This window comes from Aulonocara sp. 'chitande type north' Nkhata Bay, linkage group LG18 (genome assembly GCF_057382095.1).
Source record: "Aulonocara sp. 'chitande type north' Nkhata Bay isolate Kocher_YH1m ecotype deep benthic linkage group LG18, A_spYH_male_GT1.1, whole genome shotgun sequence".
Classification (NCBI taxonomy): domain Eukaryota; kingdom Metazoa; phylum Chordata; class Actinopteri; order Cichliformes; family Cichlidae; genus Aulonocara; species Aulonocara sp. 'chitande type north' Nkhata Bay.
Window position 1 is genome coordinate 2129487 of NC_141361.1, and position 27832 is coordinate 2157318.

At 45.8% G+C, this 27832-nt stretch overlaps 1 protein-coding gene across 9 annotated transcripts in view; it reads right to left on the reverse strand.

The window, feature by feature from the left end:
- Positions 1–27423, reverse strand: part of dlg1b (discs large MAGUK scaffold protein 1b) — a 98540-nt gene extending 71117 nt beyond the window's left edge. For 2 of the 9 annotated variants that reach the window (XM_086271685.1, XM_086271684.1), the window contains exons 1-4: positions 26642–27423; positions 23054–23185; positions 5640–5803; positions 1194–1265 (exon numbers count right to left, since the gene is read on the reverse strand). In XM_086271685.1, coding sequence (XP_086127811.1) covers positions 1194–1265; positions 5640–5803; positions 23054–23185; positions 26642–26660 — 387 coding nt within the window. In that variant the 5' untranslated portion in view covers positions 26661–27423. The remainder of the gene's footprint in view (positions 1–1193; positions 1266–5639; positions 5804–23053; positions 23186–26641) is intronic. The other 7 variants (XM_086271692.1, XM_086271687.1, XM_086271689.1 and 4 more) reach the window with 5 other exon arrangements.
- Between the last annotated feature and the right edge of the window lie 409 nt (positions 27424–27832).

A 27832-nucleotide genomic window follows, 5' to 3' on the forward strand; every position in this document is an offset into this window, starting at 1 on the left:
ACAATAAACATGAACTGATCGAAGAGTTTCACTTCAATTTCAGATTCATTTGGACTTGAATGTAAATGAAACCGTGCTGCAGAGCTGAAATCAGGAACTAACATCTGCACGGCGCTAACGAACAAACTTCTGCTGCCGTATCCTGAGCTTAAAGTGAATTTTTAATCTGCATCATTTAAAGAGATTAAAAGCATCAGTAAAATGTTCTTAAACACATTTACTGCTGCTGTGAACAGCTCTATTAAATCTACTGTGTTTCTATTGTGCTGTGGGTAAATGAATCTATTTCATCTGGCTTCAGTTTGAGACCCTCGGCCAGTTTTAATCCACGTTTAACACTTTAAATGATTTTAATATCACTTTAACTTTGATTTACAGCTTGTTTTGGAAACACTGGTTACATTTTAGGTTTGTTGTTCCAGTAAAGTGAAGCCTTTGAGCACCAACTGTTCTCAAAGCTCATAACTGCAGAATAACAGCTCACATGCATCTATTAGCTAGCTGTGATGTTTTCATGTGAAACATGGTGTCTCGTTTTCCATTTATGGTCACAGCGTGAAAAGAAAAGCTCGTCACACCTGATTCGATGCGTAAACTCTAAACGACTGAAGCCTCACTCGACGAAAAGTCGTTCGTGTAAATCAGTTAATAAAGTTTTTACCACATCAGTGACAGCTGTGTGTTAGTGTGTGTGTGTGTGTGCAGCTCTGAGGACCGGAGGTGTACCGTTCAGACCCGACAACATGAACCAAAACGAATGAAGCACGATGAACCCACGACCCCTGAACACAGCACAGACAGCCTCGACGTGCCGCCGCGTTCCTGCTGACAGAAATATTTAAACACTGAGACCAGACGTGAAGATGGAGGATGAAAACTGGAGGAGCGCAGCGTCAGGTCAGAGTTCAGCTCACACGCCGACCATGAAGCCACGGCTCCTCGGTGAGAGCTGCGAGTTTGTTTTATTGATCAGCGTTAAAAACAACCCTCAGACTTCAGCTCTGGTTCCACTTTCATCCAAACTCAGATCAGAACGACTCAAAGCGACACGTTGAGGCCGTCTGGGCGAACCTGACCCCTGACCCCCACCCCTCCGATGGCCCAAAAAAAAAAGCACACGAGGACTGGATGGGACATGCGGCGAAGGTGGACGACACCGACAGCCCCTCCCACCAACAGCAGGCAGTACTTACTTGTCCGTCACGGCCAGGCGGGCGCTTGGCCTGCGCCAACGTGTGGAGGATTTCGTTTAGGAGGGGGGAGTCCTACGGGGGAGCATGAGCATTTACAGTCGGGAAAAAGAGGAAAGAAGAAGAAAAGCATTCAATCAAACAACACAGCAGGTTGAAACATCTCAGCCAACGTCAGGTTTGTGCTCCGATCTAAACATGATGCGTACGTCCCGCCCTCCATCTCTGACTGCTGAAATATGTCCACCTCACACTGACGCATGTTTGCCTCCGTTCATGCATCTGCAAAGGACTGAAACCCAACCAGCTGTGCTCTCACTGACACGAGTCCCCACCTGCAGCAGCGTGTTATGGTGGCTGGCAGAAAACTCCCGGGGTCATTATGGCTGTCACGTTCGACCTGTTCTGAAAATAAGGAGCCAGTTTATTGGCTCCAGAGGATACAGATGGAGTACTGATCGCCTGGTCAAACAACCAGCTCACCTTTACACCCATGTGACCCAAACCCGGGTCCTGGACAGCTGAAAGCACAGGACTGAAAAACCAGGATGAACGAGCTCAGTCCGGCTCTGGAAAAGCTCCTCACACAACAAACGGACTGGATCAGGCGGGAGCAAACAGACAAGCAGGTGAAAGACGTTCTGGAGAAGCTTCTCGTGTCATTTTTAAATTCAGACATTTTCCTTTGTCTTCCTCAAAGCGAGAAGCCCGATGCCTCACTCAGGAAGTGCAGGCTTAGCTTTGCCTGAAGAGAGGAACGGTTGGCCAGCTCCATCGGATGAGAACCGTAACCTCCACTTAACCTGGATGTGCCGCTCACTCACATAGCGAGCGTCAGAGTAAATCCTGAGCGTGCATCAGCTGCCCCGCAACCCTGAACGCTAACCTCAGGCCAGCCGCGAGCGGATGAACGTCTCCGTCCACCTGCCCGAGTGCACAGCACGGGAATAATGATGCATTACATCCAGACTCCAGCTGTTTGCCACGGCAACCTCTGCAGACTTTAGCTTTAACCCCCTCCCAAAAAAACAATCTCATACAAAGACACAAAATAACATTTTCTGGATTATACTCCAATTTCTGGCTGATCCCATCTGCTATTATGAAAACACGGGATTAGAGCGAATGAAAGAAGCAGAGGAGGCAGACTGCTCCGTTTTCGTTTCACTAACAGAATCGCCGGCTTTCACGTTTCACATGTTGGCGTTCACCACAACGTTGCGAATCACATCTTGGAGACGTGTTTGTGCCGCAGACGCACAAACACCGAGGTCTCAGGATTTAAAGCACCAAACAAACAACCTGCCGCCTCTGCTCTCGTTTTTCAGGAAGAGAAAACAGAAACTTTACTGAAAATAACTTTAAAAGCATGTGAAGCGTGCAGACTGATGGAGATCGCTGGCATTAATCTCTCACTTTTACCAATAATCAATCGATTGTTTCAAATTATAAGACGTCAGAAAACTAAAACATCAGTCACCACTTTCACTCTGTCTTTTTCCCCCCGTTTTACCTGCAGAGTCACTTTTTCTACTAAACTGAACATTTTCCATGAGTTCTACTTTCAGCGAGTCTTTATTTTATTTGACTTTTTGTCCCATTTGATTTGGTTTTGTGCGATTTTATCTTCTGTTCTGTGACGTTACATTTTATCGAGCTGCTCTGTTGTATTTCTGATGTTTGTTACAGACTGTTGATGTGCTGCATTGACTCTGGAACTTCACAACATCTGGAATAAACCAAGTTGTAGTTTGAGGGTTGAGCAGCAGGTCTGCACACACACAGATTCATTCTGCAGGTAAAATAACTCCAATAATAAACTGATCAATGATGTCTTTGATCAACTGTGAGATCAACACGAGAGTGAAATCTCAGCGTCGGTGACCTCGGACTGTTTTTCAAGTGAGAAGTTTAAACGTCCTCACAAAGGTTTACATCAGATCAGCACAAAACTGGAAACTGGAGGAGATTTGTTCTTCTTATATTATAGAAAGTGTAACTTAAATCTGTGGATTTCCAATCAATAACAGTTTGATGTTCAACATTATTTCTGTTTGTTTTCTTGTTGAGATGCGTGTTTAAAAACATCAGACAACAACAATCGTTTGTTTTTTCCCTGAAACTGAACGTCGTTTGGATTTTCGAACATTAATGCGTTCGCTTTGATTCAGGGACTAATGAGGGATCAGTTTTAATGTTTTCTGGTCATTTTATAACCAAACAATCAATAAATTACTGACGTAACCAAACTGCCAGATGGTGATGAAGTGTAACTGATGACAGTTTAGATAAAAATCAGGTGGAGGGAAACAGTTGATCTTTGCTTTCCCTTCACTCACACACACACACACACACACACACACACACACACACACACACACACGATGAAACCACCAGCTCCGCCTTTAATAACTTTGGATGATCTCCACCTCGGCAGGGGAGTGAACCTCCACGAGCGCTCACACGCTTGACTGTCGTTGCAGAAGGAAACATCACTCGTCTCATTTTCACTTTCCTCGCTTTAACTGCACAACTCATGAAGTTTGTTCTTCCTCAGGCTGCTGATCTAAATCTTCATCATCATCATCACTGTCCTGTGGACTAGTGAAGGACATCTGACGCCATCGTGTCCTCCAACACAAACGTCGTCTTTTAGCTCAAAGCTGCTGCGGAGGCGCACGGTCACGTACAGCAGAGAGAAACTGAACAGTTGCTCTCATGGCTGAAAATCAGACCCAGTCAAACATTTAAAAGCACTTTGGTAGAGTTTCTGTTTTAACATCATTTAAACTCAAGGTGAAGAAACGCCGCTCCAGATTTATGTCCAACACACCTGTGCACAGCGTGAAACAGAAGCTCAGGCTGAATCGCGACTTTCATTTTGTTCAATACCAATTTGTACCACCAGATGGCGCAGTGATTACATGTTTTTAGTTAACATGTGAGAGCAGCTAAGAAGAAATGCCAAATGTTAAAAACAGCACAAACTAGGAAAGTGCTGCCGAACGAATTCTGCAGAACATAATTACTAAAAGTTCGTTCAAAACATGAAAAATTAAGTTAACATTTAATTCATGATCAAAAGAAAACCTGCAGTTCCTCCAATGTCCACCAGAGGCTCTGGCAGCGAGTGAGTTCCCACAGACTTTTTAAATAAAAAGTTCACAGCCGGATACGGAAACCGCTTTGGTCTCCAGAGCCGTTTAAGGGTTTACAGTTTGTAGTTTCAGGGGCGTGGCCTCTTTGACAGGTGAATGGCGACACAGGTGGTTGTAGCTGCTAGCTGGCTCCCAGGCTTGAGCTGGTATTCTGGACTGTTTTAATGACATCATCTGACCAACAGTGAGGTTACGGCACTAACAGACCGTCCAAGAAGTCTGACTTCCAGATTTAATGAAATGTAACAATTTAAATTGGATGTTAGCATTAATTAGCACCACTCCATGTCTCTGAATGCATGCTTGCTAGCATTACCAGATAACTGAGCATTTAAGTACCTACATGTTCACTACTGGCTCCAAACAAACCAACATGGTGGCAGCCAAACTGCTAAGACTGAGGACAAAACCAAAGGGTGACATCACTGTGGTTACGTCTATATTTTAAAAAAGCCCAGAAAAGTAAACAGGAAAGAAAAGGTTTCATTTTGGCTTCTCCAGTTACGAACGCCAAAACACCACCGTGTCATTCTCTATTTTTAAATCTCTCATGTATGAGTGATGACTGTTTCTGTCACTGCCAGGAAATACCAAGACATGGCTGCTGTAACTGGTAAACAAGACAGGAAGATCCAGCTCTTATTTCAAAATAAGAGCAGGAGGAGTGATAACAGATGGCATCCACACACTGACTGAGGGGTTTTCTTGGCCTTTAGGAGACGACCGACCACAACCGCTCAGCGTAGCGTGAGCTAAAGATGCATTTATGCGTTTCAGGGTTTTGGAAATCAGAAGCACAAAACTGTATTTCAGCTCCTGTAATTTTAACGTTCTGGATAAAACAGTCTCATCACAGTTTTTGTGAATTTTCTTTTGAAGGAAGAAAACCGACACTTAATGAGGCTCCAAGCAGAAATATTATTGCTGCAGTGAAACGAGTTGCTCATCAGCCCAAACTAATCAAACCAAACACGCTGTGACCAGGAGTTCGACCCGTTTGTACCCGTCGAGGAGCCGGCGCTGGCGGGAATCCTGCTTTTCCTCGTTTAGTGCGAGCGGGGAACAGATGGCGTCAGTTTGTCCATCGAGCTGCTTTGCAAATCAAATGCAGCTTCATTTTTCATCCTGCGAGGTCTGAAAGGTTTGATCTATTTTTACCGTTTTCTATTTTTAACCAACGGTCGGCGTCTCTGCTACAGAGCAGCAGGAAGCAGGAAAAAGAACCCGAGTGTTGGTGGCACTTCCTGTCCTGACAGGCGGAGCGGCAGCTGTCAGCAGCTGGAGTTCTTACCTCGATGCTGGTGCTAAGGCTGGGCAGCGTGTCCGAGGTCACCGTTGTACTTTGAAGGCTGGAGAAGTCCCATAGGTTGACGGGCGCCATGGGGTCCGCCCCCTTGGAAGACTCCACCCATCTCTGACTGTCCAATAAGGTCACTTCGTAAAACTCCTGGATATCTGCGAGGACACAGAGAGACACGCAATTGGTAATGGAGTCGTTTTCAGCTTCATTTATTTTATTTGTCTTTGACTGGTAGACTCCTCCCTCGCTCTTATTTTGAAGGCTCCGTCTATTTTGTCATTTCCTGTCTAACAGCTTGCACGTCCTTTGCTCTCCCTGGCGCAGGTCGCAGGTGTAATTAGAGTAGAAATATATTTTATTTAATCAGAATTAAGCTGAAATCTGATCAGTTTCCATTACTAATTTTTCACAATAAAAGCTTTGATAAGAAGTGAAAGGTTCCCGTCTCATAAAACATTTTAGATTTGAGTATTTCTTCACTTAAAAATCTAATTCGCTGAGCTCAGAGCTCACGGAGCAGGCGAGGGAGGCCAGAGTGGAGGACAAACACCGACCTGACACTCGTCGGGGTCACGACCGCGGGTTTTGTTCGAGGCGGAGGCGACACACAGGAAACGGCTTCATCAGGCCGACATTAACGTTCAGTAAAAGTACAGCACGTGACACGTTTGGAGGTTTTCCTCTGTCATTAAAAACTTTTAAAACAGATTAAAGAAATGCTGCTCACGCTTTCATTTATAGGTCAGGATCAGGTTTCCACAGGTGAGTCACCTGATACACACCTGTCACATTCAGAGAAATGAAGAATAAAGCAAACAAAAAACACTGAATCTCAGATGGAAATCTTCCTGCACAGTGACTCATTTCACTGTTAAAGCAGGAGTAAAAGAATCAGACAGATCAGGAGTTTTAAAGCAGAGCTTTTCAAAATAAAGCACCTGCATCTCTGAGTGTTCGAGCAGGTCTGTCCTGTTTTTAAAGAACTATGAATCGTCTCCAGGGACGATGGCTGACTTTAACCTGAGCTATCATACTCAGCCGTACATGCTTCTGCCACACTGTATGGATGCTTATGATTGGTTGTTTTATTATATGCAGACGTTCCTGATGAGGCCACAAGCTGAAGCACGTCGCTCAAATAATGAAGCTTTGACCTCCTCGGTTTGAGCTCAGCAGGTCAAACTGCTGCAGCGAGGGACTAACAGCGACTGACGGCGTGATTGATATCATGACTCCACGTTCAGATGTTTACAGTAGGCTGTTATTATAAAAAGCTTCGCCCTGGCAGCCGCATCCAGCGAGCTTTTTTTACATCCCGAAACGCGCTCACAGCGAGCGGATCTAAAATAAGCGGGCTTTCTTTGGCTCGCCGTGGCAGCTGACCGCCCAGCCGGCACAGATGTTTCCCCCTAAACCGTCAGATCACCACTTCAACAGCTCCTCGGGATGACCACTGGCCTTTAAATCTCTGGCACTCCCCGCCGTCAGCCCGCAGCGGCGTCTCGCTGCCTGTTAACCCTTTCCACACAGATTTCTAACGACCTCAGAAAGTACCGAGCTCAGTAAAAATGTAAAACGAGTGCAGCGCCTGGATCGATCCGAGGAAGCAGAATCATGACTAATGAGGAATCCCAAACATCCTCCGGGCTCCTGGAGGCTTTACAGCCTCTATTTTGGAGCTTTGGCACATCGAGTGCTATAAATAAAACAAAAAGCCGCTCCGCCATAAAGTCTCCTACTTTTACACCCACTGGAAACTTTCATTGGGTCCACATTTACAATCCGAACCAATCAAATAAAAGCTGCTCCGGCTCCACCTCTGCAGACCGTCGCCTGTCGACAGGCAGCGGATCACCTTCAAACTTCCAGCTCTGCTCGCCATCTTACCCACTGCAACCCACCTGCATCCTGACCCACCCCCACAGACCTTTCTCTGCTTTCCCAGCACAAAGAAACACGACTGCTTTTCACAGACAAACATCAAAACTTTTATTCTTTCAACCTGCCCACTGTTTTCTCAGCCTCTGGGCTCTTTGCCTCTGCAGCCTTTAATGACGGTGTTATCTGCTTTGTAACAGTCCAAACTAAACTACGTTCTTTCTGAGCACTCAGGGGCTTCCTATGCTCTGCTCTTTCACAATAAAAGCCTCTACCATGGCTACCAGCAGTGCCACGTGGAGCTGCAACGTCTCTAACCTGCAGACTCACCCTGAACCGGGCTGAATTATCACATTTATCATCAGGTGTGCTTCGTGGGCCGGTCGGTCACATGACTGAGAACAACATGGAGCCAACATCAGTGCAGGAGAGCGCTGTGATTTTCTCTGACTGCAGCTTCTGTAAAAGCCTTTGATGACTGAAAATAGCCTCAGATATCAGCGCAGAAGCTGATGCAAGAACTAAAAATACAAAGTCGCCTCTTTGTTTCCACAACTGTGTGAACTCTGTTCGTCTGCAGCATCCTGGCCCCGAACTGAAGAGTCTCAGCAGCAGCTGGATCCCATCAGGCTCCCACACTCATGACCCCACAGGGTGAAGCCCACTGACTGTTTTACCAGTGACACCTTTGGCACTTAGTGAAAGACTTGACGGTGGAGATCCATCCAGACTTTAAGCTCAGCTAGCGTACAGACACTTTAGCTTTGGATATCTGCTGATACTGAGCCGCACAGTCATAAGCTGTGCGATTGACACTCTGTGATAAATCCACGCTGCGGACACGTCATTAGCCGCAGGCCGACACCTCCCTGGAAGAATAACTACACGTCGTCTCAACGCAGCGCCTGTGACGGGCCTGCTCAGTAATTCTTGGGAACTATCAGAAAGGATGTGAGGAAACCACGACAAACAGCGAGGGCGCCAGAGGGACGAAGCTGCAGCGTTTGGTTTGTTTCTAAACCACCAGGACGCGACCACCACACACCGGCATCAACACCGGGGTAGGTTACATCGTTACAAGATAACAGACCAATACACAGAAGTTATTGATGAGTGAAATAATCCTGAAGAGTGCAGCAGATGTGCACCTCCTCACAGAGTGGAGCAGAGGGAGCTTGTTTCAGTCGGAGGAGGAATGAACTGAGACAAAGAAGGATTATTCTTAGCGGAAAAAATCATGCAAAGCTCAAGTTCAAGAATCAAAATCATGAGCTGGAAATGAGAGAAGTTAAAGTTAGAGGATAAAACCTCCACCAGTCGATGTCAGCAGACTGCCGGCTGATAAAAATCCAGCTTTCTTTCCTCTGGGAGAGGCCGTAGCACTGTGTTCCTCCAGGCTGAGGTATTCCAGTCTGACTGAGGAACATGACGGTGTTTTTAACAGATTCATTATAAGTTGTTAGTGGATGCATTAGTTTAATGGCAGATTTAACTACATGCTGTTGCATCTGTTTTTATGAGCATACTCACTTTTTCTATTAACCTAAATAACATTTACTGACCGTTCCTTTAAAGACGACAAAGTGAAGGATATCATAACATTTTAACGCCGGCCTGCATCACTGTGTGCAGCATGTTGCAGTTCCTCCTGCAGAGACCAGATGCTGCACAAAGCGTAGATTTAAACAAATACAGACACAGATAGAAAGACAAAGTTGGATTACAGGGAGGTGGAGGTCACCATGAGCAGGCTAGAGGATTAAACGATGAAATGTGGAGACGAATGACGAGAAATAAAAACCAGAAATGATGCTCAATGTCAAGTCTGCTTTTGTTTTCCCAGCCAGCGCCCCCTAGAGGCTGTGACATGCAGCACACACTCAGCAACTTTAATTTCATTGGTGCCGGGATGTAAACAGCATGTGCAGTCACTGATCAGATTTTCAGGGAAAATTCTTTTAAAAGTTTCTGATTATGTCTCAAAAATGGTTTTAAAACACTTTTTCCTGACAGTTATGCTCCAAACACCAAATATTTACCTTCGGGACTCTTTCAAAGACTTCTCTGGTGAACATGGCTTTGGTGGGCAGAGGTTAGTGGAAGCAAACGCACACAGCAGGAGAAGAGCTGGTTTATATAGTCCAACAAAGTGGTCGAGAGCGTGCGACAATTTAACAGCCAGAAGTAATCGAGGTCACGTCACTGAATACACGGATGTTCACTGAGTATTTAGTTTCCAGACTTCTGTAAATGAACCAAACTGTTAAACTGAGGAGACTAACAGGTCTAATCGAGAGCACACACTGACCTGCACTTTAAACCAGCTTAAGCTGCTTCTTTCACTGAAGGGTTTAATGCAGCTTTTTTATTCTTTAAACTTAAGCAGTGCAAACTGAGCCCGAGTAAATGAAAGGATCCGGGGTCACCTGACCGTGAGAGCGCTGGTTTCCCTGCTGTCAGTCCGTCTGTCCTCGGGGGACGACCTTAAACACGGCGCTGAATTGATGCCCAATAACAGAGAGACCTCTGTGGAATTGTGGGAGACTCGGAGATCGTTTTACAGTGAAACCAGCGAGCTGCTTCCCAACTTAGAGCTTTGTGTTTGACAGCCTCTGCAGTCACAGCAGAGGCTGTCAAACAGTCTGCAAGACGAAGGAAGCGCAGAGACCCTGAACCTGGAAACACGGCAGCAATCTGGGATTTTTTAAAAGCAGGAATCAAAGAAAGGTTCAGAATTCAAACACCAAATCATTACTTTAAATAAAAGAGTAAAACACAGCAGAGATTCCCTGATTTCAGTCAAACATGAAACTTTTCAAACCCGAGCAGCTTAACCACAAAGATGATGCTTAGTTTTGTTTTTACCCGAGACTTTCTCTCCACATTTAATTATTGACCGAGACCAAAATGCTCGACGGCTGCAGGACGGCAGAGGAACTCTGGGTGACTGGGAAGCAGAGCAGCACATCATCGGCCTAAATGCAAAAACTGATCTATTAATCAGGTTTAATAAATCGTGTACACGGTGCATAATCCACAGGTCTGAGATCCACAGTGGGACGTTTCCTCAGACGTCTTCAGCTCTCGTTTCTGACCTGCAGGACTGGGATTTAATTAAAACCAGCTGACAGATAACTGGCCCAGTGACTGTGATCACATTAGCCAGTTGGAGCGAGTCGGACACAGCAGCGTCTGTTGTCCGCTCTAAGAAAAGACCACGCCTGTTTAGACTGCAGTCGCCATCAGCACGACCACACTGCAGCGGCATGAACTGGCCACACCCAGAGCTCGCAGAGGTCAGCAGTGCAGATCAGACGCGGATTAATCTAAATCCCACCGACGACTACAAACAAAAGCAGAACGCTGGAAAGTCTTTTTGAAAACGACGAAGAACAAAGGAAACGTTTACACGAGTCTCTCAGCCGCCGCTGTTGGTCACGGCATCGCTCACCTTCCTCGCAACCTTCTCGCCAAAGCTGCGCTTTAAACCATCTCCAGGTTTATGAATCTCACTGAGCCCGGAAACAGCCGCAGACCAACATGCAGATTTAGAGTCGCCGATCCAGGGTCGGCTTTGTCACAGCAGAAAGAGAAACACGAGAAAATAAACATTAGATCAACCTGATGAAATACTGACGACGACTGATCGCTGGAGTCAAACTGTTTGTCTCAGGTGCTCCTGAAAACTCACTCGTATGTGTTTCACCTTTAACGTCATGAGAAATCCCTTTGTTCTCCCGCAGCCGCTCGTGTTTACTGATAAACATACAAACATTTTGGGGTTTGAGCCTGTCTGTGATACGAACACTCAGTGTCAGTGGAGTGGGCAGGTGTTTTTCCTTTAATGTGTCACACATCTGCCTAACAAACAGGTTTGCTGCTCAGCTGAAAGTCAAAGCCGTGCACGTGTGAGGACGTGTGTGAAACACGACTCACGTCAAACGTGTAGTTCAGTGTGCGAGCGTCTCTCAGCTGTTCCACGCACAGTAAACACGCCACATAAAAGTTTCCTGATTGCAGGAACGACACCACGACTCTTAAAACGACCCACAACAACCTGTTTCACAAGCCTGAACATGACACTGCGAGCATGTTACATCGTGATGTGAATCTGTGCGTCTACTCGTTTCTCCCATCGCACACAGAAACGCACCTCCACACTCACATTTCACAAACACCTTCCTGTAGTTTCAGAATAAGAGCGCTGCCTCGTGACCACGGTGCAGCTACAAGTGGAACGACAACACTCAGCTTCCAGAGGATGAAACTGGGCTCGAGTTTGAGGAGAAATAATCAGATTCATGTTTCATAACGATGCTCCGAATAACGTCGTTGGGTGTTCGTGTGCTTCATCCCATGAACTCTGACTCGCTGACCGCGGCCTCTGTGAGTGACGTCGGGAGGATCGCAGAGGTCCAGATTATAAATGCAACATCAAAAGCTTCACTTAAAACTGATCTGACTCAACATATCGTCACGTCTTCAGAAGCCGGCGCCGTGTTATTCCCACGTCTCTGTGCAGCCCGAGGCCTCTTAAACCTGCTGAATTATCACAGCTTCAGTCAGAATTTGTTGTGTTGAACATTTCATTGTGTTTCTTGATGCTACCTGTTCTGACCCGTCTACCCGACGCGATGTTTGTGTGATGTACGTTTGGTTTGAAGAGGTCCGATTTCACTGCAGGCAACTGCAAGTGACAAATAAAGCTTCATCATCATCGTCATAATTATTCCCCAAATCACAAACAACAACAACCACAATCAGAGGAGCCTGGATCCTTGAGGCAGACCTGGTCCTGCAAACGGACTGCTGAGAAACATCAGCAGACTCGAGCTGGTTTCGATAAAGGCGTGGTTTGGACAAACTCACGCACTCACAGACGTGACCGTACACGTTAAATGTGCAGCTGTGTGAGGAGATGAAGACGTGGAGATTTCCTGTGTTCAGTGTGTGGTCCTCACGGCTTTAACAAAGGAGGGGCAGAATTATCACACAATAAACTGAGAGGTGATGCAAACGTTTCCAACGACGCGATCGGGAGCAGCTCAGCAGCTCCACATTCACTCAAAGTTGTACAAACATTTCTTATTTCAGGCTGTTTTGCATCTGCGAGGACACCAGGTCTCCGATGTTGCCAAATCCTGCTACGGCACAATCTGTCCAAACATTCCCGGATCAATGACTCCGATCGTTTCCATTATTCCTGCTAACAAACAGCAGCACATCAAACCAAACGTATAAACACTTTTTCCTGGAGGGAACCTAAAATATCATCAATGCAAAGATGAAAGCAAACCGACATTAACCCTTTAAAGCCGGTCGGAGCAGCACGCTCCGTTTTGCGTAACTATTTTTAAATCCCAGTAGCTCTGCAACCACGTAAGCTAGTGCAATAAATTTTGTTGCATATGAAACCGGAGGAGTTGTACTTACATCTTATGCCATCAGCTTGTCCTCGGTCACGGTTTCCTTCCACATATAGCTTTGCAAAAACAGCATAAAAAGCCCTTCTAGCAACAAAAACATAATACTCCAGAAACACGCTTTGCTGATCCGATCAGCTGTTCAAAACATTTCCTACGTTGGAACAGACGTCAGCCCGAACTATCCCATGTCCGCCATGACCTGGCTGAACCGGAAGTGACGCAGTTTTTTTAACCTTCGAGGCCTTATAAGCCTGTACTGGTGTTTTTAAAACTCATGTTGACTTCATGATTTTCTGGGATGCTTAGAACTCACATTGCGCTGCTGGAAATAGTTTATTTGTGTTGCTGTTTTTTGGCAAATTTGCATTATAATATTTATTTTTCCTGCAGTCTATAAAAATTGGTGTATCTCAAAAATAAAACTATGAAAACACTCAAAATAAACTTGCTGTTGTTAGAAACTATTTTGTGCAACTTTTTTGTATTTACAGTTTTGAGGGATAAAATTTCTCTAAATAGAAATATATGTGTAAAAAAACCAAAACAAAAAAAAAAGATTTTAACTTTTCTGTAGTTTATTGCTCTTTCTTGCAATTTATGTAGTTATTATAGACTTAATGCAGACATATTATCAAAATTTGGGCTATAACGGTTGTGTTGCTGTATAGCTACTTAAAATACTCCCACAAATGGCTCCACAGCATGTAAGAATATAAAGATAAGCTCTTAAGGTCTTAAAGGGTTAACTCACATCAGTTATAAAACACAGAAGATGCATTTAAAATGTTTCCACTCAAAGTCCAGGAAACAAAACTCTGTGCAGTGTTGTTGGGAACGTGATGTTGATGTTAGAGTCTGAGTGACTTTAAAAAACTACAGCACATCTCGCTGCCCCGTCCTACTGTCATGGTTCACCTACAGTGGTTGGTAGGTTAAGTTACTTTAGTTTTGGTCTGTCAAAGCTCCATTTTCCAGTTTGTGAAATACTCAGAAAATCCACAGTTTACATCTTATAACGTGACACAAGTTGGATGCTTTTCCTTCCACCTGAGCTTTTCTGAGGCGGGAATATCTTGGTTTAATTATAATAATTATGAGTCGCAGTTTTGACCTTCAGCGCTGGAAACCTAAATTCTGGGGCAGCCAAAAGCAGCCGAGTTCAGAGCGGCAGAATAACATCCAAATCTTCTGGGCTGAAAACCCGATGTTGATTTATTAAATTGAAAAGATTCGCGGGACGCCATCTGTTTCTGACGGAGGAATCAAGCCGGTCTGAACAGAAAGAATGAGAAGGAAAACAGACTGAAGCTGGCGGCTCGCGCTCTCTGCAAATCAGCGGCGGCGGGGGTGGGGGGTGGATTATGAACCGGGGGTAATCGTCGTGTCCACAGAGGGATTACACCATGCTCGGCCTGCTGCACACGTCTCCTTTTGGTGAAGGGGGGGTTGGCAGATTGGAAAACTGTGTGGCAGAAATCTATTTTTCATCAGGGATGCTGGGACGTCAGGGTGAGCGTGACAAACACGCCCAGGCCTCGGGCACGCAGAGCCAGAGGAAGGAGTTTGGGAAGAAGCTCGGCAGCGTCAGTCAGACGGATGAAAGTGATTATTACTTAAAGTCATGAGTCACGACGGCAGAGTTCAGCTTCTAAATGTAAACTCCAGCTCAAATGCAGGCACTCGTTTCATTGGCCCGCAGCTGCTTGAATGAGAGGTGATTGGTTGATGAAGGCAAACGGCAGGTGGAGCCGATTCTCTGACCGATGCTAAAGCACCGCAGGAAAACGGGAAACGGCGTGAAGAGTGGAGAACGACTGGAACCCACGGCGGTAGTTTTATTCATTAACACGAGGTTTCCTCATCGCGCTGCACAGACGACGTCACAGGAAGTCTGTATGATGCCGAGGTCACGTGACACATGCTAACGTTACTTCCACAAACATGACTGCTACATGCAATGACTATTTTCCTTCTGAAGATTAGCAAAACAATCCGGACAAACTGACTTATTTTCTTGCTCGTTTCCTTTGTGCTGTGTTATGAATCAAACGCACCTCTTTGCAGCAGCTTCGACTCGGTCCAAACTCACTCGCTGCTGTGGATGACAGAGCTTTAACCTCCTAAGACCCGAACTCGTTCATGGCATGCATATTTATTTTTCCTTTGCTATTTGGGCTGATTGGGACCTGATGAATGTCAAAACAAAGAATTACCTGAGATCCACATATGAGGACATTGGTTTTAAATTTTGATAGCACAGTGGCAGCATAATGTCCTTGGAAGTGGATATCAGGCCCTTGTAGAGCAAAATGAAGTATTTTGGTCTAGACGTCCCAAAGAGGAAGTACAACTCTGTCTGTGGAGGACGTGATGCCTGCAGGTCTTCAGTGGGGGTCGGTTAGTGAGATCCTTCCCTGCACAGGACCCAAAACTCCCTGCCAGACATCCCCGTGCCCCCCACCACCCGCCCCATTGTTCTCCACTCATTTATTTATTTATAAGTTGAGGAAATTCCCTGTAAAGAGCCACGTTAGAAAACTCATTCAGCAGCACAGAGAGTGTTAATCCAACACTGCAGCTCCTGATCTAGCATTTGACCTCTCTGTGGATTATAAGATCATACCGGGTTATAATTCTGCTCGAGCCGCTGTAATTTAAAACCGCAGGCGTACGTCTTCTATACTGGGATTCATGCGCTGAGCAAAGCTGCAGCCTTTTGTCGACGCAGTTTTCTCGTCTTCCCGTCACGTATCTGCTGTTCTCGTGGGAATGTTCAAGCTTCTAATGATGAGGCGAGTGAAAGTACGAGCAAAGCTCACCTCAGAAGCCCCATCCACATTCTTACGAGGGGCAGCCAATGAGAATAAAGTTAGCTTAAATGTAGGGATGAACTGATTGGCTGCCCAGTATAAGACAAACATGCAAAGCTACCCTAGGAGTGTCCAAGAAGACAAATATGAAGCTGCAAATAAACAGGTGACGACCCCTTTAAGTCGCCCCACCAACCCGCTCTTCAAATGCTTTGTTTACGAGGGGCAGCCAATCAGAGGAAAGATGGACAAAACACAGACACACACCGACCCACAGAGCATCTCACGTCAGCCCCGATGTCCCAAAAGGAACTCTTCACAGCCCCCTTCATAAAACACGCATAAATAGATAAATAAATACTAAAAAACAAACTATTAAAACGATTAAAACCAGGATTTGAGGCTTTTGTCCTGATATAAACTGACTCGACGTTTTTCTACGCATCTACTACACCAGTATCCTTCCACACCACCTAAATATTAATGTCAGTCAGAAAGAAACGTAATGAATACAGCTGGGTCCAATTATTTTTGCACGATGGTCTCAGTGGTGAAGACTTCTCCAAACAAAATGTTTTGTCTTTAAAATTACAAATTAACTTTGATCAGTGCGGCTTGCAGAAAGCTCATTAAACAGGCGCTTTGCATGAAACTCGGAGAATCAACATTAATAAGCTGCAGCTGCCATAATCTGATGAAGATAAAGAGCGGAGACGGAGAACGTCTGTCAGCAACACGCCATCCGTTCGGCTCCGAGCTTATCGATCTGAAACCAGATCAAAACCGAGCCGTCGTCGGGGGAAACGTCGGCGTTCCCCCAACAGGAAAATCAGCGGGAAATATTTTAATCACTCAAAGCAGGGCTTCGTTTACTGCAGCAGGAATCACATTTTTACCATAAATAAGAAAAAATTAATTAATTTCCTTTGAAGTACGATAACACAGACTTGAATATGTGGAAACCTTTGGTGCTTGTGTGCGTGACCAAGACCCCACAAAGACCCGTGAGTGTGGAGAAAGCCGGCAGGAATTATTTCTATGAGCCAAAACAAAGAGCTAAGATTAGAGGAAGTGTGACGGAGGACTAACAAAAACACGTCACAGGTTTAATCCTCAAATACTCAGCAGCTCACTTTGTGTCACAGATAAGATGTTTCATAAAATGTCTAAACTCTATGAAATCAATTATGGCCCCTCAACAAAGATCTGACTCGGTGGTCTCTCCTCCCCATGGATATGAGTAATAGAATAGAAATAATTAAAATGAACATTCTGCCACAAATTCTCTCTCTCTTCCAGTCACTGCCCCGGAGATACCCCAAAAACAATTTGACGAATGGGATAGATGGATCTCACGGTTCATCTGGAACAGCAGAAGACCGAGGGTCCAGTACAGAACGTTGCAACTGAAAAAAGAGACGGGAGGGAGAGCTTTGCCGTGCTTACAAGATTACTATTATGCTGCACAACTGAAACCCCTGGTAAACTGGTGTTCCCCGAATCATGAAGCTAAATGGAAAACCATGGAAATTACTCAATTAGACTTCCCATTACAGTCTCTTTTAGGAAATAAAAACCAAGCTGAAAATTTTTACAAAAATTTGAACCATTTGACCCAGTTCACCCTGAAACTACGGTTCAGGGTAGTGAGGAAACTACAAATAGAAGAACAGGCTAGGACCTTGAATTGGATAGCTTATGACCCAGAGTTTGTGCCTGCCAGGCTGGATGGGACCTTTAAACAGAACCTTTAAACTGAGAGGAATTACTTCTTTTTGTTCACTAGCAACAAACGGGGGATTTCAAAGCTATAAAACTATTTCAGATACATACGGATTGGCAAAGCATGACTTCTATAGATACTTGCAAGTTAGAGACTATTACAACAAGACGTTACTATTCAGAGATGAAAACGAATACAACCTAATTCATATCTTTCAAGAGGCATACAAAAAAAAGTACTCTAAAAAGTTGGTCTCAAAAATATACGGAAGTATACAAGCCTCTAAAAATCACTCTACGTTGTATATTAAGCAAAACTGGGAGAGAGAATCAGGCTCACAAATATCAGAGGACAGCTGGTGGGGAATATGTGAGTCTCAGGCTACCACTGCAAATTCAAGGTCCTTAAGAGAGTTTGGTTGGAAAAATGTTGTGATATTTTTTATCACACAAATTCACAGCTCGGCAAACAGGCTCACAGAGCCAGGGCCTATGTTGGAGAGGTTGTGGTACCCCCATGGCAAACCATTGTCATGTCTTCTAGGCCTGCCCAAGGATCCAGCCATATTGGGGGGAGGTGGCCACAAAATAGTCGGGATAAAAATAGACTATTCATTTGATACGTTGTATCTTGGCAATTTACCTACGGCGCTTCCACATAAAGATAATTATTTATTGAAAATAATTTTGGCTAGCAGCAGAAAGGCCAAAACCCGAAGATGGCTAAAGGCTGACCCTCCAACTCGGGCCCAGTGGTTTGGGATAGTGGAAGAAATTTTTGGAATGGAAAGACTTACTTTTGTCCTTAGACTTGAGCTTGAGAAATTCAAGAAGCTCTGGGAAAAATTTATTGTGTAGTCCTTTTGTACTGAACAATTAAATATTACCATGATGTAAGTAGATACTAATGTTGAGACTGTGTATGTCTTCCATGCTGACCTAAAGTTTTGTATTCTCATACTGTAAATTAATAAATTAAAAAAAGATGTTTCGTAAAAACAGACTTTACTCGGGCTGCTCGTCCAGCCATCGTCTACCACAGTTTACATTTCACTTCCTATTTTTATATCCAAGCAACAGAATGATGTCATCTCCTTACTCTTATTTTGAAAGTTCAGCCCTTAGTCATTCTAGCCCTGCACTTCCTGTCTAGTGTTTGCCTGTCCCAGCAGTCTCAGCCGGTCTCTGGTTGGTTGATCCTCGATGTGATTCAGGTTCCTCTTCAGAGTCTCGCTCCATGGTTGGGCGTGCTCAGCTCCACCTTGGACTGGGACCATTACCCTCTCTTCTTCTCTGCCTGCAGCAGGCACTGGTTGGTGAGCCGCTACACCGACCAGAACGAGGACCCCCAGCTGCATGACGGAGGAGCTGGAGTTCATCACAAGATGAGGCAGGTTTCAAACGAGACACATGAAGACGAGGAAAACTCTTCTGATGCCATAAAGACTCAAACATCATCTAATCAGCCACATCTTCCAGCTCCTCTGGACGTGCAGAGCGACATACAGGACACATGATCTCTGTCAGTCCACCTTAACAGGCTCCTGTTCAGCTCATCTCTCTAAGAACACGAGCTCATTTCTGCCTCTAACACCGGCCATTATTTCCTCCTCTTTAGGAACATCGACCAGGAAATCAGCACCTCTGCCTTCACACTCAGCTCTGTCTTAATCACAGCGGATCAGGAGAGCGTCCACCAACCCGCCTCTACCTGAGGCAGCAGCTCATCCCCGCCCTGGAGCAGGGACTCCACCCTTTTCAGACTGAAACCACGACCACAGACTCGGCCTCTGCTTCACACCTGAACACAAACATCCTCAGAGGAGCTGGAGGTGATCGCACGTTGAGCACCCAGCAGCGACGAGACCACCTCCACCCACTGAATGAGAAAGTCGTGAGCGTGGCGTGACTCGGCTGTAAGCTGCAGAGCAAACGTGCAGGCGGAGGACGCAGGAAGGCAGGATCCAGGCCAGTGATGATCTCCACTCATGTATTAGTGATGAAGACAGAGCGGCGCTGCAGGACACGCAGGACTGAGGGAAACGAGCCGCCGTGCTCGAATTATACTTGAGGAATATTTACACCAATCACACGACAGCATTTCAGCTTCCTGCTGATGAAAGGAGGAAACACGGAGGAGGAACGATAGACTAATCTGTGACAGTTTTCTTTCCTCGTGACACAAAGATGGTGATGCTCGGCTTCAAACTGAACGCTTTTGTCTGCTGCTTTATGATAAGGAGGTGAAAGTGCTGTCCAAACTGATGCAGCAGCAGGACACTGAGGGTGACCTCTACAAACAGCTTGCTCCTGCCCACTCAGAGCCGTGTGAGCCGACAGAAAGGCAGCACCGAAGCCTGAAAGTTTAAAAAGTTAAAGCGAACGTCCAGAAAGACTTCCTGTTGTTGCCGAGTCCCGGGGCACAAACACACTCAGTGTTTGAGTCTTTCAGCGAGTCGTTCCTGGGAAACTCAAACACATCGGACCACATTCCTGCTGCTCGGCGTCCGTTAACCCTGCAGCTGCTTCTGCGTTTACTCGGAGAGTCCCGTTAGCTGGCAGCGAGGCGACAGCCAATCAGAGAAACATGACGCTGGCAGAACATCAGAGAAACACAGACATCTGCAAACCTGCAGGGCGACTTCTGCTTCGCCGTAATTACAGAGGAGAGGCGAACAGTTAAATAACAGATTTGTTGTTTTTCTCAATGAAACGACCGTCTGCAGGAAAAACTAATCGATATTCACAGCAGAGGCCGACACGCTGGTGCACTGTGGAGAAACACGTCCACGGCCAGGAGCTCGTTAGGAGCTCAGCCGTCTCATTATGTGAAGCTCGTGAGTCACGTCAACCTGGCGTCCCTGTGAAAGACGTGACACTTTGGGTTCATCCATGCTGGATGGACGGAGGAGGCGTCGGTGTGACACGGTCAATCTAAACTTTGATGTTCGGACTGCGAACAGAAGCTGCTCAAGAACCAAACCCACGTTGTATTAACTGTGATCTGTGTTGTGTGTCTGGGCTCGGTCACTCAGAGCTGAGCTCCTGCTGCTCCGGCCGAGTTGGCTCAGAGTATCAGGATGTGACTCCGTGGAAAACCGACGGACAAAAAGCAGGTTTGGTTTAGTTTAACAGGATCTCCTCGAAAATTAGGGGGAACCCAGGTGACCCTGAGGGCAGGACGCAGGGAGTCGGGCACATTTCACAGCTTTCGCTCTACACGGATTTTCTTTTTTTAATCAAAGGCTATTTTCATCATCTCGAGCCAAACTGAACCACGAGTGCACGTGGACTTTTTGGGAGAGGTGAAGGAGCGGCTCTGTGATGGACAGAGGTGCCTTTCAAACGAGGCAAAATACGAGTTTTGTAACAAAAAATAAAAAATGTTCCCGCAGCACAGAGAGTTATTGTTTTGGAGCCAAAAGCGACGATGTCACCGCGATTCTTTCACACGGGTCATCAGAGGACTGAAATCAGTCGTTAAGCTCTTCATCACACAGTTGAAGATGTATCAGCACAAAGCTGATGACACAATAAGCATAAACATCTTATCAGCCGACAAGGTTTCAGTGCAGTATCAGTCTGTTTGATTTCATCGCTTTGCATAATGTCAGGATGAAATGAATGTGGACACGTCTCAGGCTGCACTCAGTTTTCAGGGTTTAGTCGCAGCTAAATTGTTGCAGGTCGGCTTGTTAAGGTGGTAAATTAGCAACAATGCAGAGCTGATATATGATGACCCTGATCCAGTAAAACTGTGCGAGTCTACAGAAAACAGCTCTGCACACGAACACAAACTTCACGGCCTCTCGCCCCACTGTGACGCCTCACAGCAGAGGCAGCCACGAGTCACGAGGCCGTTTCTACCCTACAGACCCACAAACGTGACGAGGTCAGAGGTCACCTGCAGGTGGAAGCACATTATCGCTTCAGTGATAATTATCATGTGATATTTGACTTTAAATAAAGGATTTAATTAGTGGTTTTCTCCACATTAGAGCTCAAAAATCAACTCCGGTTACGTGGACGTGGTCAGAGCGGTCCAATCAGACGCGGTGTATGAGGGATGCTGTTCATGTGTGGCTCACATTTCATTCGTGTGTAATGTTTTGGGTCTACTTTCCTCAGCGAGCGGCCGCAGCGCGTTCATTTAACTGCAGGCCAGCTGACTTGGACACGAACGAGCTGCACATGTGCAAACGATGCTGCGAGGACCCAACACTGATCTGCATTGTTGCTTTGCTCCTCCCGTCCGTGTCGTTCTGTCTCTGACTTTCACCCGCAGAGCTGAATCAGAGCTCAGGGAAACGTCACCGTCAATAACGGTCTGCGCCGCCAAAAACATACAGAGACATGATGTCAGGTCCTCACAGACCGACTCAGCTGTTTGATATTTGTTCACTTAATAAAACACAAAACAACAAATCCTTTAAAAGCTCTTTGTTAGTGGAAACCTCAGCGTGACTCATCAAACAGCTCTGACACTGAGGACAATGAACGTGGCAAAAGTGCCTCCATAACATCATCATCATAATAATGACAACAATAATATTAAAGGATTGATGACACATCAGATGGCAAACAGACACTGAAACATCTTCAGATCCATGATGTAAACACACATTTTTACACAACATGTGAACAAGAAATACCAAAAATACCCCAAAACTCTTCCCAGGTTTGGAAGCCCACCATAGACCCAGGTCCACCAGAGCTCATCTTAATATTTTTAGATGCTGTAGAGACATTTTTGGGAGTAATGTTATACATTACTACAACCGTTATATCGGAAATTTTAATAAGATGTAACGATTAAGTCCACCAGTAACTAGATAAATTGCAAAAAAGTGCAATAAACTACAACAAAATTGAAAATCGTTGTCCTTACAGAAACTTCAGAGGTTTATCCCTCAAACCTGTAAATGCAAACGTTGCACAAAATAGTTTCCAACAACAGGAAATTTATTTTGAGCATCTTCAGTTTCATTTTTGAGGCAAACTCATTTTTATAAACTGCAGCAAAAACTAAAATGAACATTATTGTGCACAATTTGCAAAGAAAAACAGCATGTGCATCAAAATAAACCAAAAAAAACAATGAACAGCTGATGGGATCAGCAGCGCGCTTCTGGATTGTGATGTTTTTGATGTCACAAGCGCTTTTTATGCGATTTTTGCAAAGCCATATGTAAAAGGAAACTGCGACCTGGGACAAGTTGAATGCATGTTATGCAAGTACAACTCCTCCGGTTTCATATGCAAAAAAAAAAAAAAAAAAAAAAATGATTGCGCTAGCTTATGTGCTGTGTACACAAATGGGAGCGTGCGCGCTTCGATGGGCTTAAAGGGTTAAATAACTCTGTGGTTGTGTCACCTACAGATAAGCTCAGTGTTCTCATGTCAAGATTGTGACAAACTGCTGAAGTACAAAGACTGCTTCTTGTGATGTGAAACCTTTATCAGGCCAGGTCCTTATTTTCCAGGGTTATGTTCCAGGACTAGAGACGTCCTGTTTCCAGGATGTGTGGTAACCGTGTGAGGTGTTCTGTGGTCAGAGAGGCGACCGTACCTATGAGAGCCTGGAAGAGATTGCTCTGGAAGATGTCGATGACCCTCTGGATGGAGTGTCGGAGCTGCCGGTCCTCGGTGTGGTTCAGCTTGGCCCGGTACTGCTCCAGCAGCTGCAGCGCTCGCTGTGCGTCTGTACAACAGGAGGAAGCAGCGAGAGAGGTGAGCCGGGGATACGACAGAGCCGAGGCTCAGCGACTAACGAGGACTGATCTGAGACAAGATGGCAGCAGAGGGCCGCTTCAAACCGTCAGACGGGCACAAATAATCCCTCTGTGCTGAAACGCTGAGCTGCACTGGCAGCCAGCACGCACCGGGAGAGGGAAATAATACTTTAAAAATCCAAACATGCATGCATTTAAGACTGCAGGCAGGTTTTAAAGGAGTATAAATGAGTTAAAGAGGCCTCTCCCCAGCGGATAAGTATAAAGGTCAGAGTATCAGGCTCGGCTCAGAGGGAAGCATTAAGGACAGATTTACTACATGTCTGCTGCTGACAGTCACATTCAGACCAAAGCAAATCTGATAAAATGATTAAGCTGAAAGTAGTAAATAGAAAGTCGCCTCAAATCATGACCCGAAGGCTTCATTCAGAGCTTTGTTTTAAATTCAAGGCTTCAACTAAACATCATTTTAATGCAGATCATCGTCCAATAACACCGATCGATCACAGACATGCAAACAGCGTAACATCGCTGCAGTTGGACGTGGAGAAGATTCAGGACTTTGACTGTAACTCTGTTGGATGGTCACATTTCTGCTGGTTTACTTGTTGGTGAATCAGCTTTAAATAAAGGTCAGTGCGTGACTGCAGCACGGCAGCGAGAGCGTCGGCTCGGCGCAGAGTTTCAGGAAGTCAGAACCCGAAGGAATCTACCGAGGTCGTTATTGTTGAGCGATGTCATGTGACTCTTACGACTTCTAATTAACTGGATCATTTACAGGACAGAAGAACCTCACACAGACAGCTTCCTGGACAGTTATGCACACAGCGACACATTTACCATCACATTGTTGTTTCCACCATCATTAAGCTGCTCTCTCACTTCGATTCATGCCTGCTGCTGATTGGCTGTGAGTCTCGCCTGTAAATAAAACACACAAAGCCCGAGGAGGCGGCGCATTGGGCCTCTCGCCTCCGTCAGCACTGATTTAGATGAATTGGCAGTTCGCTGCGTCCTGCTTCTGGTCTTGGTTTCATTATTGTTGTTTCAAGCCTAATTTAGGCAAGAAGCCTGAATCCTTCGGCTCACGCTGGAACCAGCAGAGAAAACTCCGACTAAGACATAAAACCATCAAAACCATAAAACAACGTGGAGCTGGAAGTGCTGGCGGCAGGCTGCTGGTGTCGCAGTCGGTCACAGAGAGGACGCTGCACCGGAAACATGGTTGTGGTTGCTTCGTCACGTTGGATTGGTCAGTTGGTCAGGAATACTATTTTTCCCGTCTCCAGGCCTGTGTGACTGAACGGTTTTATCGATACGCGTTTGAACATTCAGCCATCACGAAAGTGACGTGATGAAAGAAACACGATGTCGATAAATGTCCCCTCGCTCACGAATGTTCGAGTGTCTGTAACGATCCTGATATCTGCCAAAGTGTGTCTCAGAGACTCTGCCAGCATTAAACTGCCCGAAACACAAAGCCTCGGGGTCCTGTTCACTGATAACATCCAGGAAGGAACCAAGTCTACGTTCACAAAGCGCCAAAAACTGTCTAACTCAAGCTCAGAGCGAATGTTTCACTGAATGAAGACCTCTCGAATCAAAGACACCAACTTTAATAACTTTATGGTCGAGAGCTTTAAGAAATAAAGCTTTTCAAGGGCTGCTGAAAACCTGCACACACGCCCGAGTTAGAAGGTGTAACACTGTAGCTGAGGTGGAAAGCCACAGATCTCATTTTAAAAGCCACATTAATTGAAAGTATGAACTTGAAATACAACATAAAACATAAACCAGGCGATTTGTGTCACAGCGCAGAAGACATTTAATATCACACTCCTCCGTCTTCTGGTTTATTAGGAAGTGAAAGTTTGAGACAGATTGTGACGGCCTACAAACCCTCAGCTGACCTGATGCTTCAGCCTGATACGCTGACCTCACAGCTGACCTCACAGCTGACCTCACAGCCCACATGTCAGTTTCTAAACAGCAGAAAATTACCTCAGCCAATTAACAGCTTTAAATTAAATTCTCTCCGTTAGTGTCGGTTTTTGAGGTTTGACCCAGATCAACATATCTGCGCGCGTCGCTGTGAGCGCTAAAACGTGGAGCTTAAATACACGATGGTGAACGCTGGTGCGTTATGTGGTGTGAGGTACAATGGAAGCTGCCAACTTTAAAAGACTTCATTTAAGTATCAGCTGATGTCTTTCTCCGTCCTTCAGCTGCATGAGGTTTGTCAAATATGTGGCCCGAGGACCAGAATGGACACGGTCCTATTCAAGACAGTGATTAACAGCTCACACTTTCCAATAAAACACACGTTTTATGTCCGTGTCGTTTCACTCAGGAGTGGGTGTGTGTGGATTTAATATTTCTATATTTAAATATTTGTTAAAGGCACAAAATGCTGCTGTTTAGTTAGAAAATCTCCACCGGTGAAGGTTTTTAATGCAGAGGGACAAATACAGCAGTGATGTCTTCGTAGTTCAGGCTTTTACACTGAATAAAAGCAACGTTTTTTAAACTGCAGTGGTTTTGCTGGTGCAGCCCACCTGAGCTCAGACTGGGCTGTACCTGAACTGCAATCACTGAAACACTGAAACACTGAATACTTTGTGCAGTGACTCATCCACACTGATGGCACAGTTTAGGTTTGTTTTTGCAGTTTGCAGAAAAAAAACGATCATTAAAATGTTTCTTGTCTTTTCATACTGAGGGAGGCTAAACATAATTACTATAGATAATAAAGGAGGCATTTGACGCACCATTTGCAAGGCTTTTGAAATTATCTTTATTTTTCCTGGGATTAAAGTGGAGGTCTCCGTACTTATGAATGAGTTCACTAAATGAGAACATTTTTCTAAATTTTTACAGTTCATCTAGTTCATGAAATGTGCACTTAGCGCTGGGAACGAGGTGAATCTTTCATTGACTTAAATAAGTGGCTTTTCTTTAACTCACTGCCTCCACCGCCCCGGGCACAATCTTTATTTTTCCCGGGATAACAGTACAGTTATACACGGTTAATAACGTGTAAACTAACTCAGAATATTTTTCTAAATTTTTACAGTTCATTATATTCCTAAATCGCGCGCTGACTGCTGAGGACGAGGTGAATATTTTATTCATATTAGAGTTTATTTTTAGTTCTCCACACAAGGTGCCCCATTTACAACTTGGTTAGCAGCAGTGGCTAACCGGCTAGCTCCTACTTTAACTGACTTCACCTGACTTGGCACGGCTCCGCTCAGCTCAGCAGGGCCAAAGCGAGCCGTGTGGGCCGTGTTCGGCTCGTGTGGCGTGTGAGCCGCTGCGTGTCCCGTGTTTGTTCGAGTCCTGTGTGTCTAAGCGAAGGAGCAGCCGGAGTTTGAACGGCTAGCCTGCTAGCTTGCTAGTTAATATGTGAAGTGAAAGCGGCTTACCTTTCTTTCTCACTGGCATGGTGGTGGTCTGGCTCGGCTAGATCCGCCTCAGCCGCATGCAGTCCTCACACAGGACGGTTTTTGTTCGCGGTTCCGCCGGATAAACCCGCCGCTGTCACCGCTCCAAGTCAGGGCTGAAGAAAATCCCTCCGAGCCAAAAGCCCTCCGGACGGAGCGTCGGGGGGCAGACTGGCACAACAACAGCGAGCCTCCGGGGACGGCTCAGCCAGCAGTCCCGCTAACAAGTGAAGCTCCGCTGAGCTGCCGACTCTCACAGATGTAGTTCCCCGCCGGAGAGGCTGTGTGCGCCGGCGTGCACCGCGCAGGCTGACTCTGGAGCTGGCTCCGAAAAGTGCAGATCTGGCTCGGACCGAGCGGGACCTGCAGTGTGCCAAAGTCCGGGAAACACCCGCTGCTGTGCAGGCGGCGCATGCATGAGCTGCCCGCTGCTGCTGGGTGGAGGAGGAGCGGCTCCGGAGCTCTGCGGGTTCGTCCAGAAATAAAAAAAACTTCAAAGCCAGGCTGGCGGCACACCTACACTCACTTATCCCGCACTGGTCCGCACCGCTCCGCCGTGTCCCCGCCTGCGACGTGCACTCGTGTCAAACTTCTGTGAAATCCCTCCTCCCTCCTTTTTCCTCTTTTCTTCTTCTTCTCCTTCTCCTCTCCCTCTCCAGCACCTCCCCAGGTCTACAAATTCCCAAACTTTCCTCCAAAATGGCGACTCAGGGAGCTGGAAACGTAAACCATGTGATTTCCAAAAGCCTACCCCTCCGACCTGCCGCCCAATCATGCAGCTCACCTACAAGGCCAAGGAGGAGGAAGAGGAGGGTCAGGGAGGAGGGAAGGAGGCAGGGAAGAGGCAGCGGGGGGGATAAACTTTGTGAAGGGGGGGAAAGTGAGAGGAAGGAAGAGGAGTGAAAGTTGAGGAAAGCAGAGAGAGGTGACAGGAGATGGAGGTGAAAGCGGGACAGATGGATGAAAACACAGAGTCAGGCTTCTGTTTTTATTTAAACCAAATAGAAACGAAAACAAACACACGTGGAAAACAATGAGATAAAGAAAATGTAGATCATAGGAAGGATTAAAAATAAATCAGCTGAAATAAGAGGCGAGAATTCAAAACACCCCGAGGACTCTCACTGTGTCTCCTTTGTGTTCAAGGTTTAATTATAACCTGGTAAAACTGGC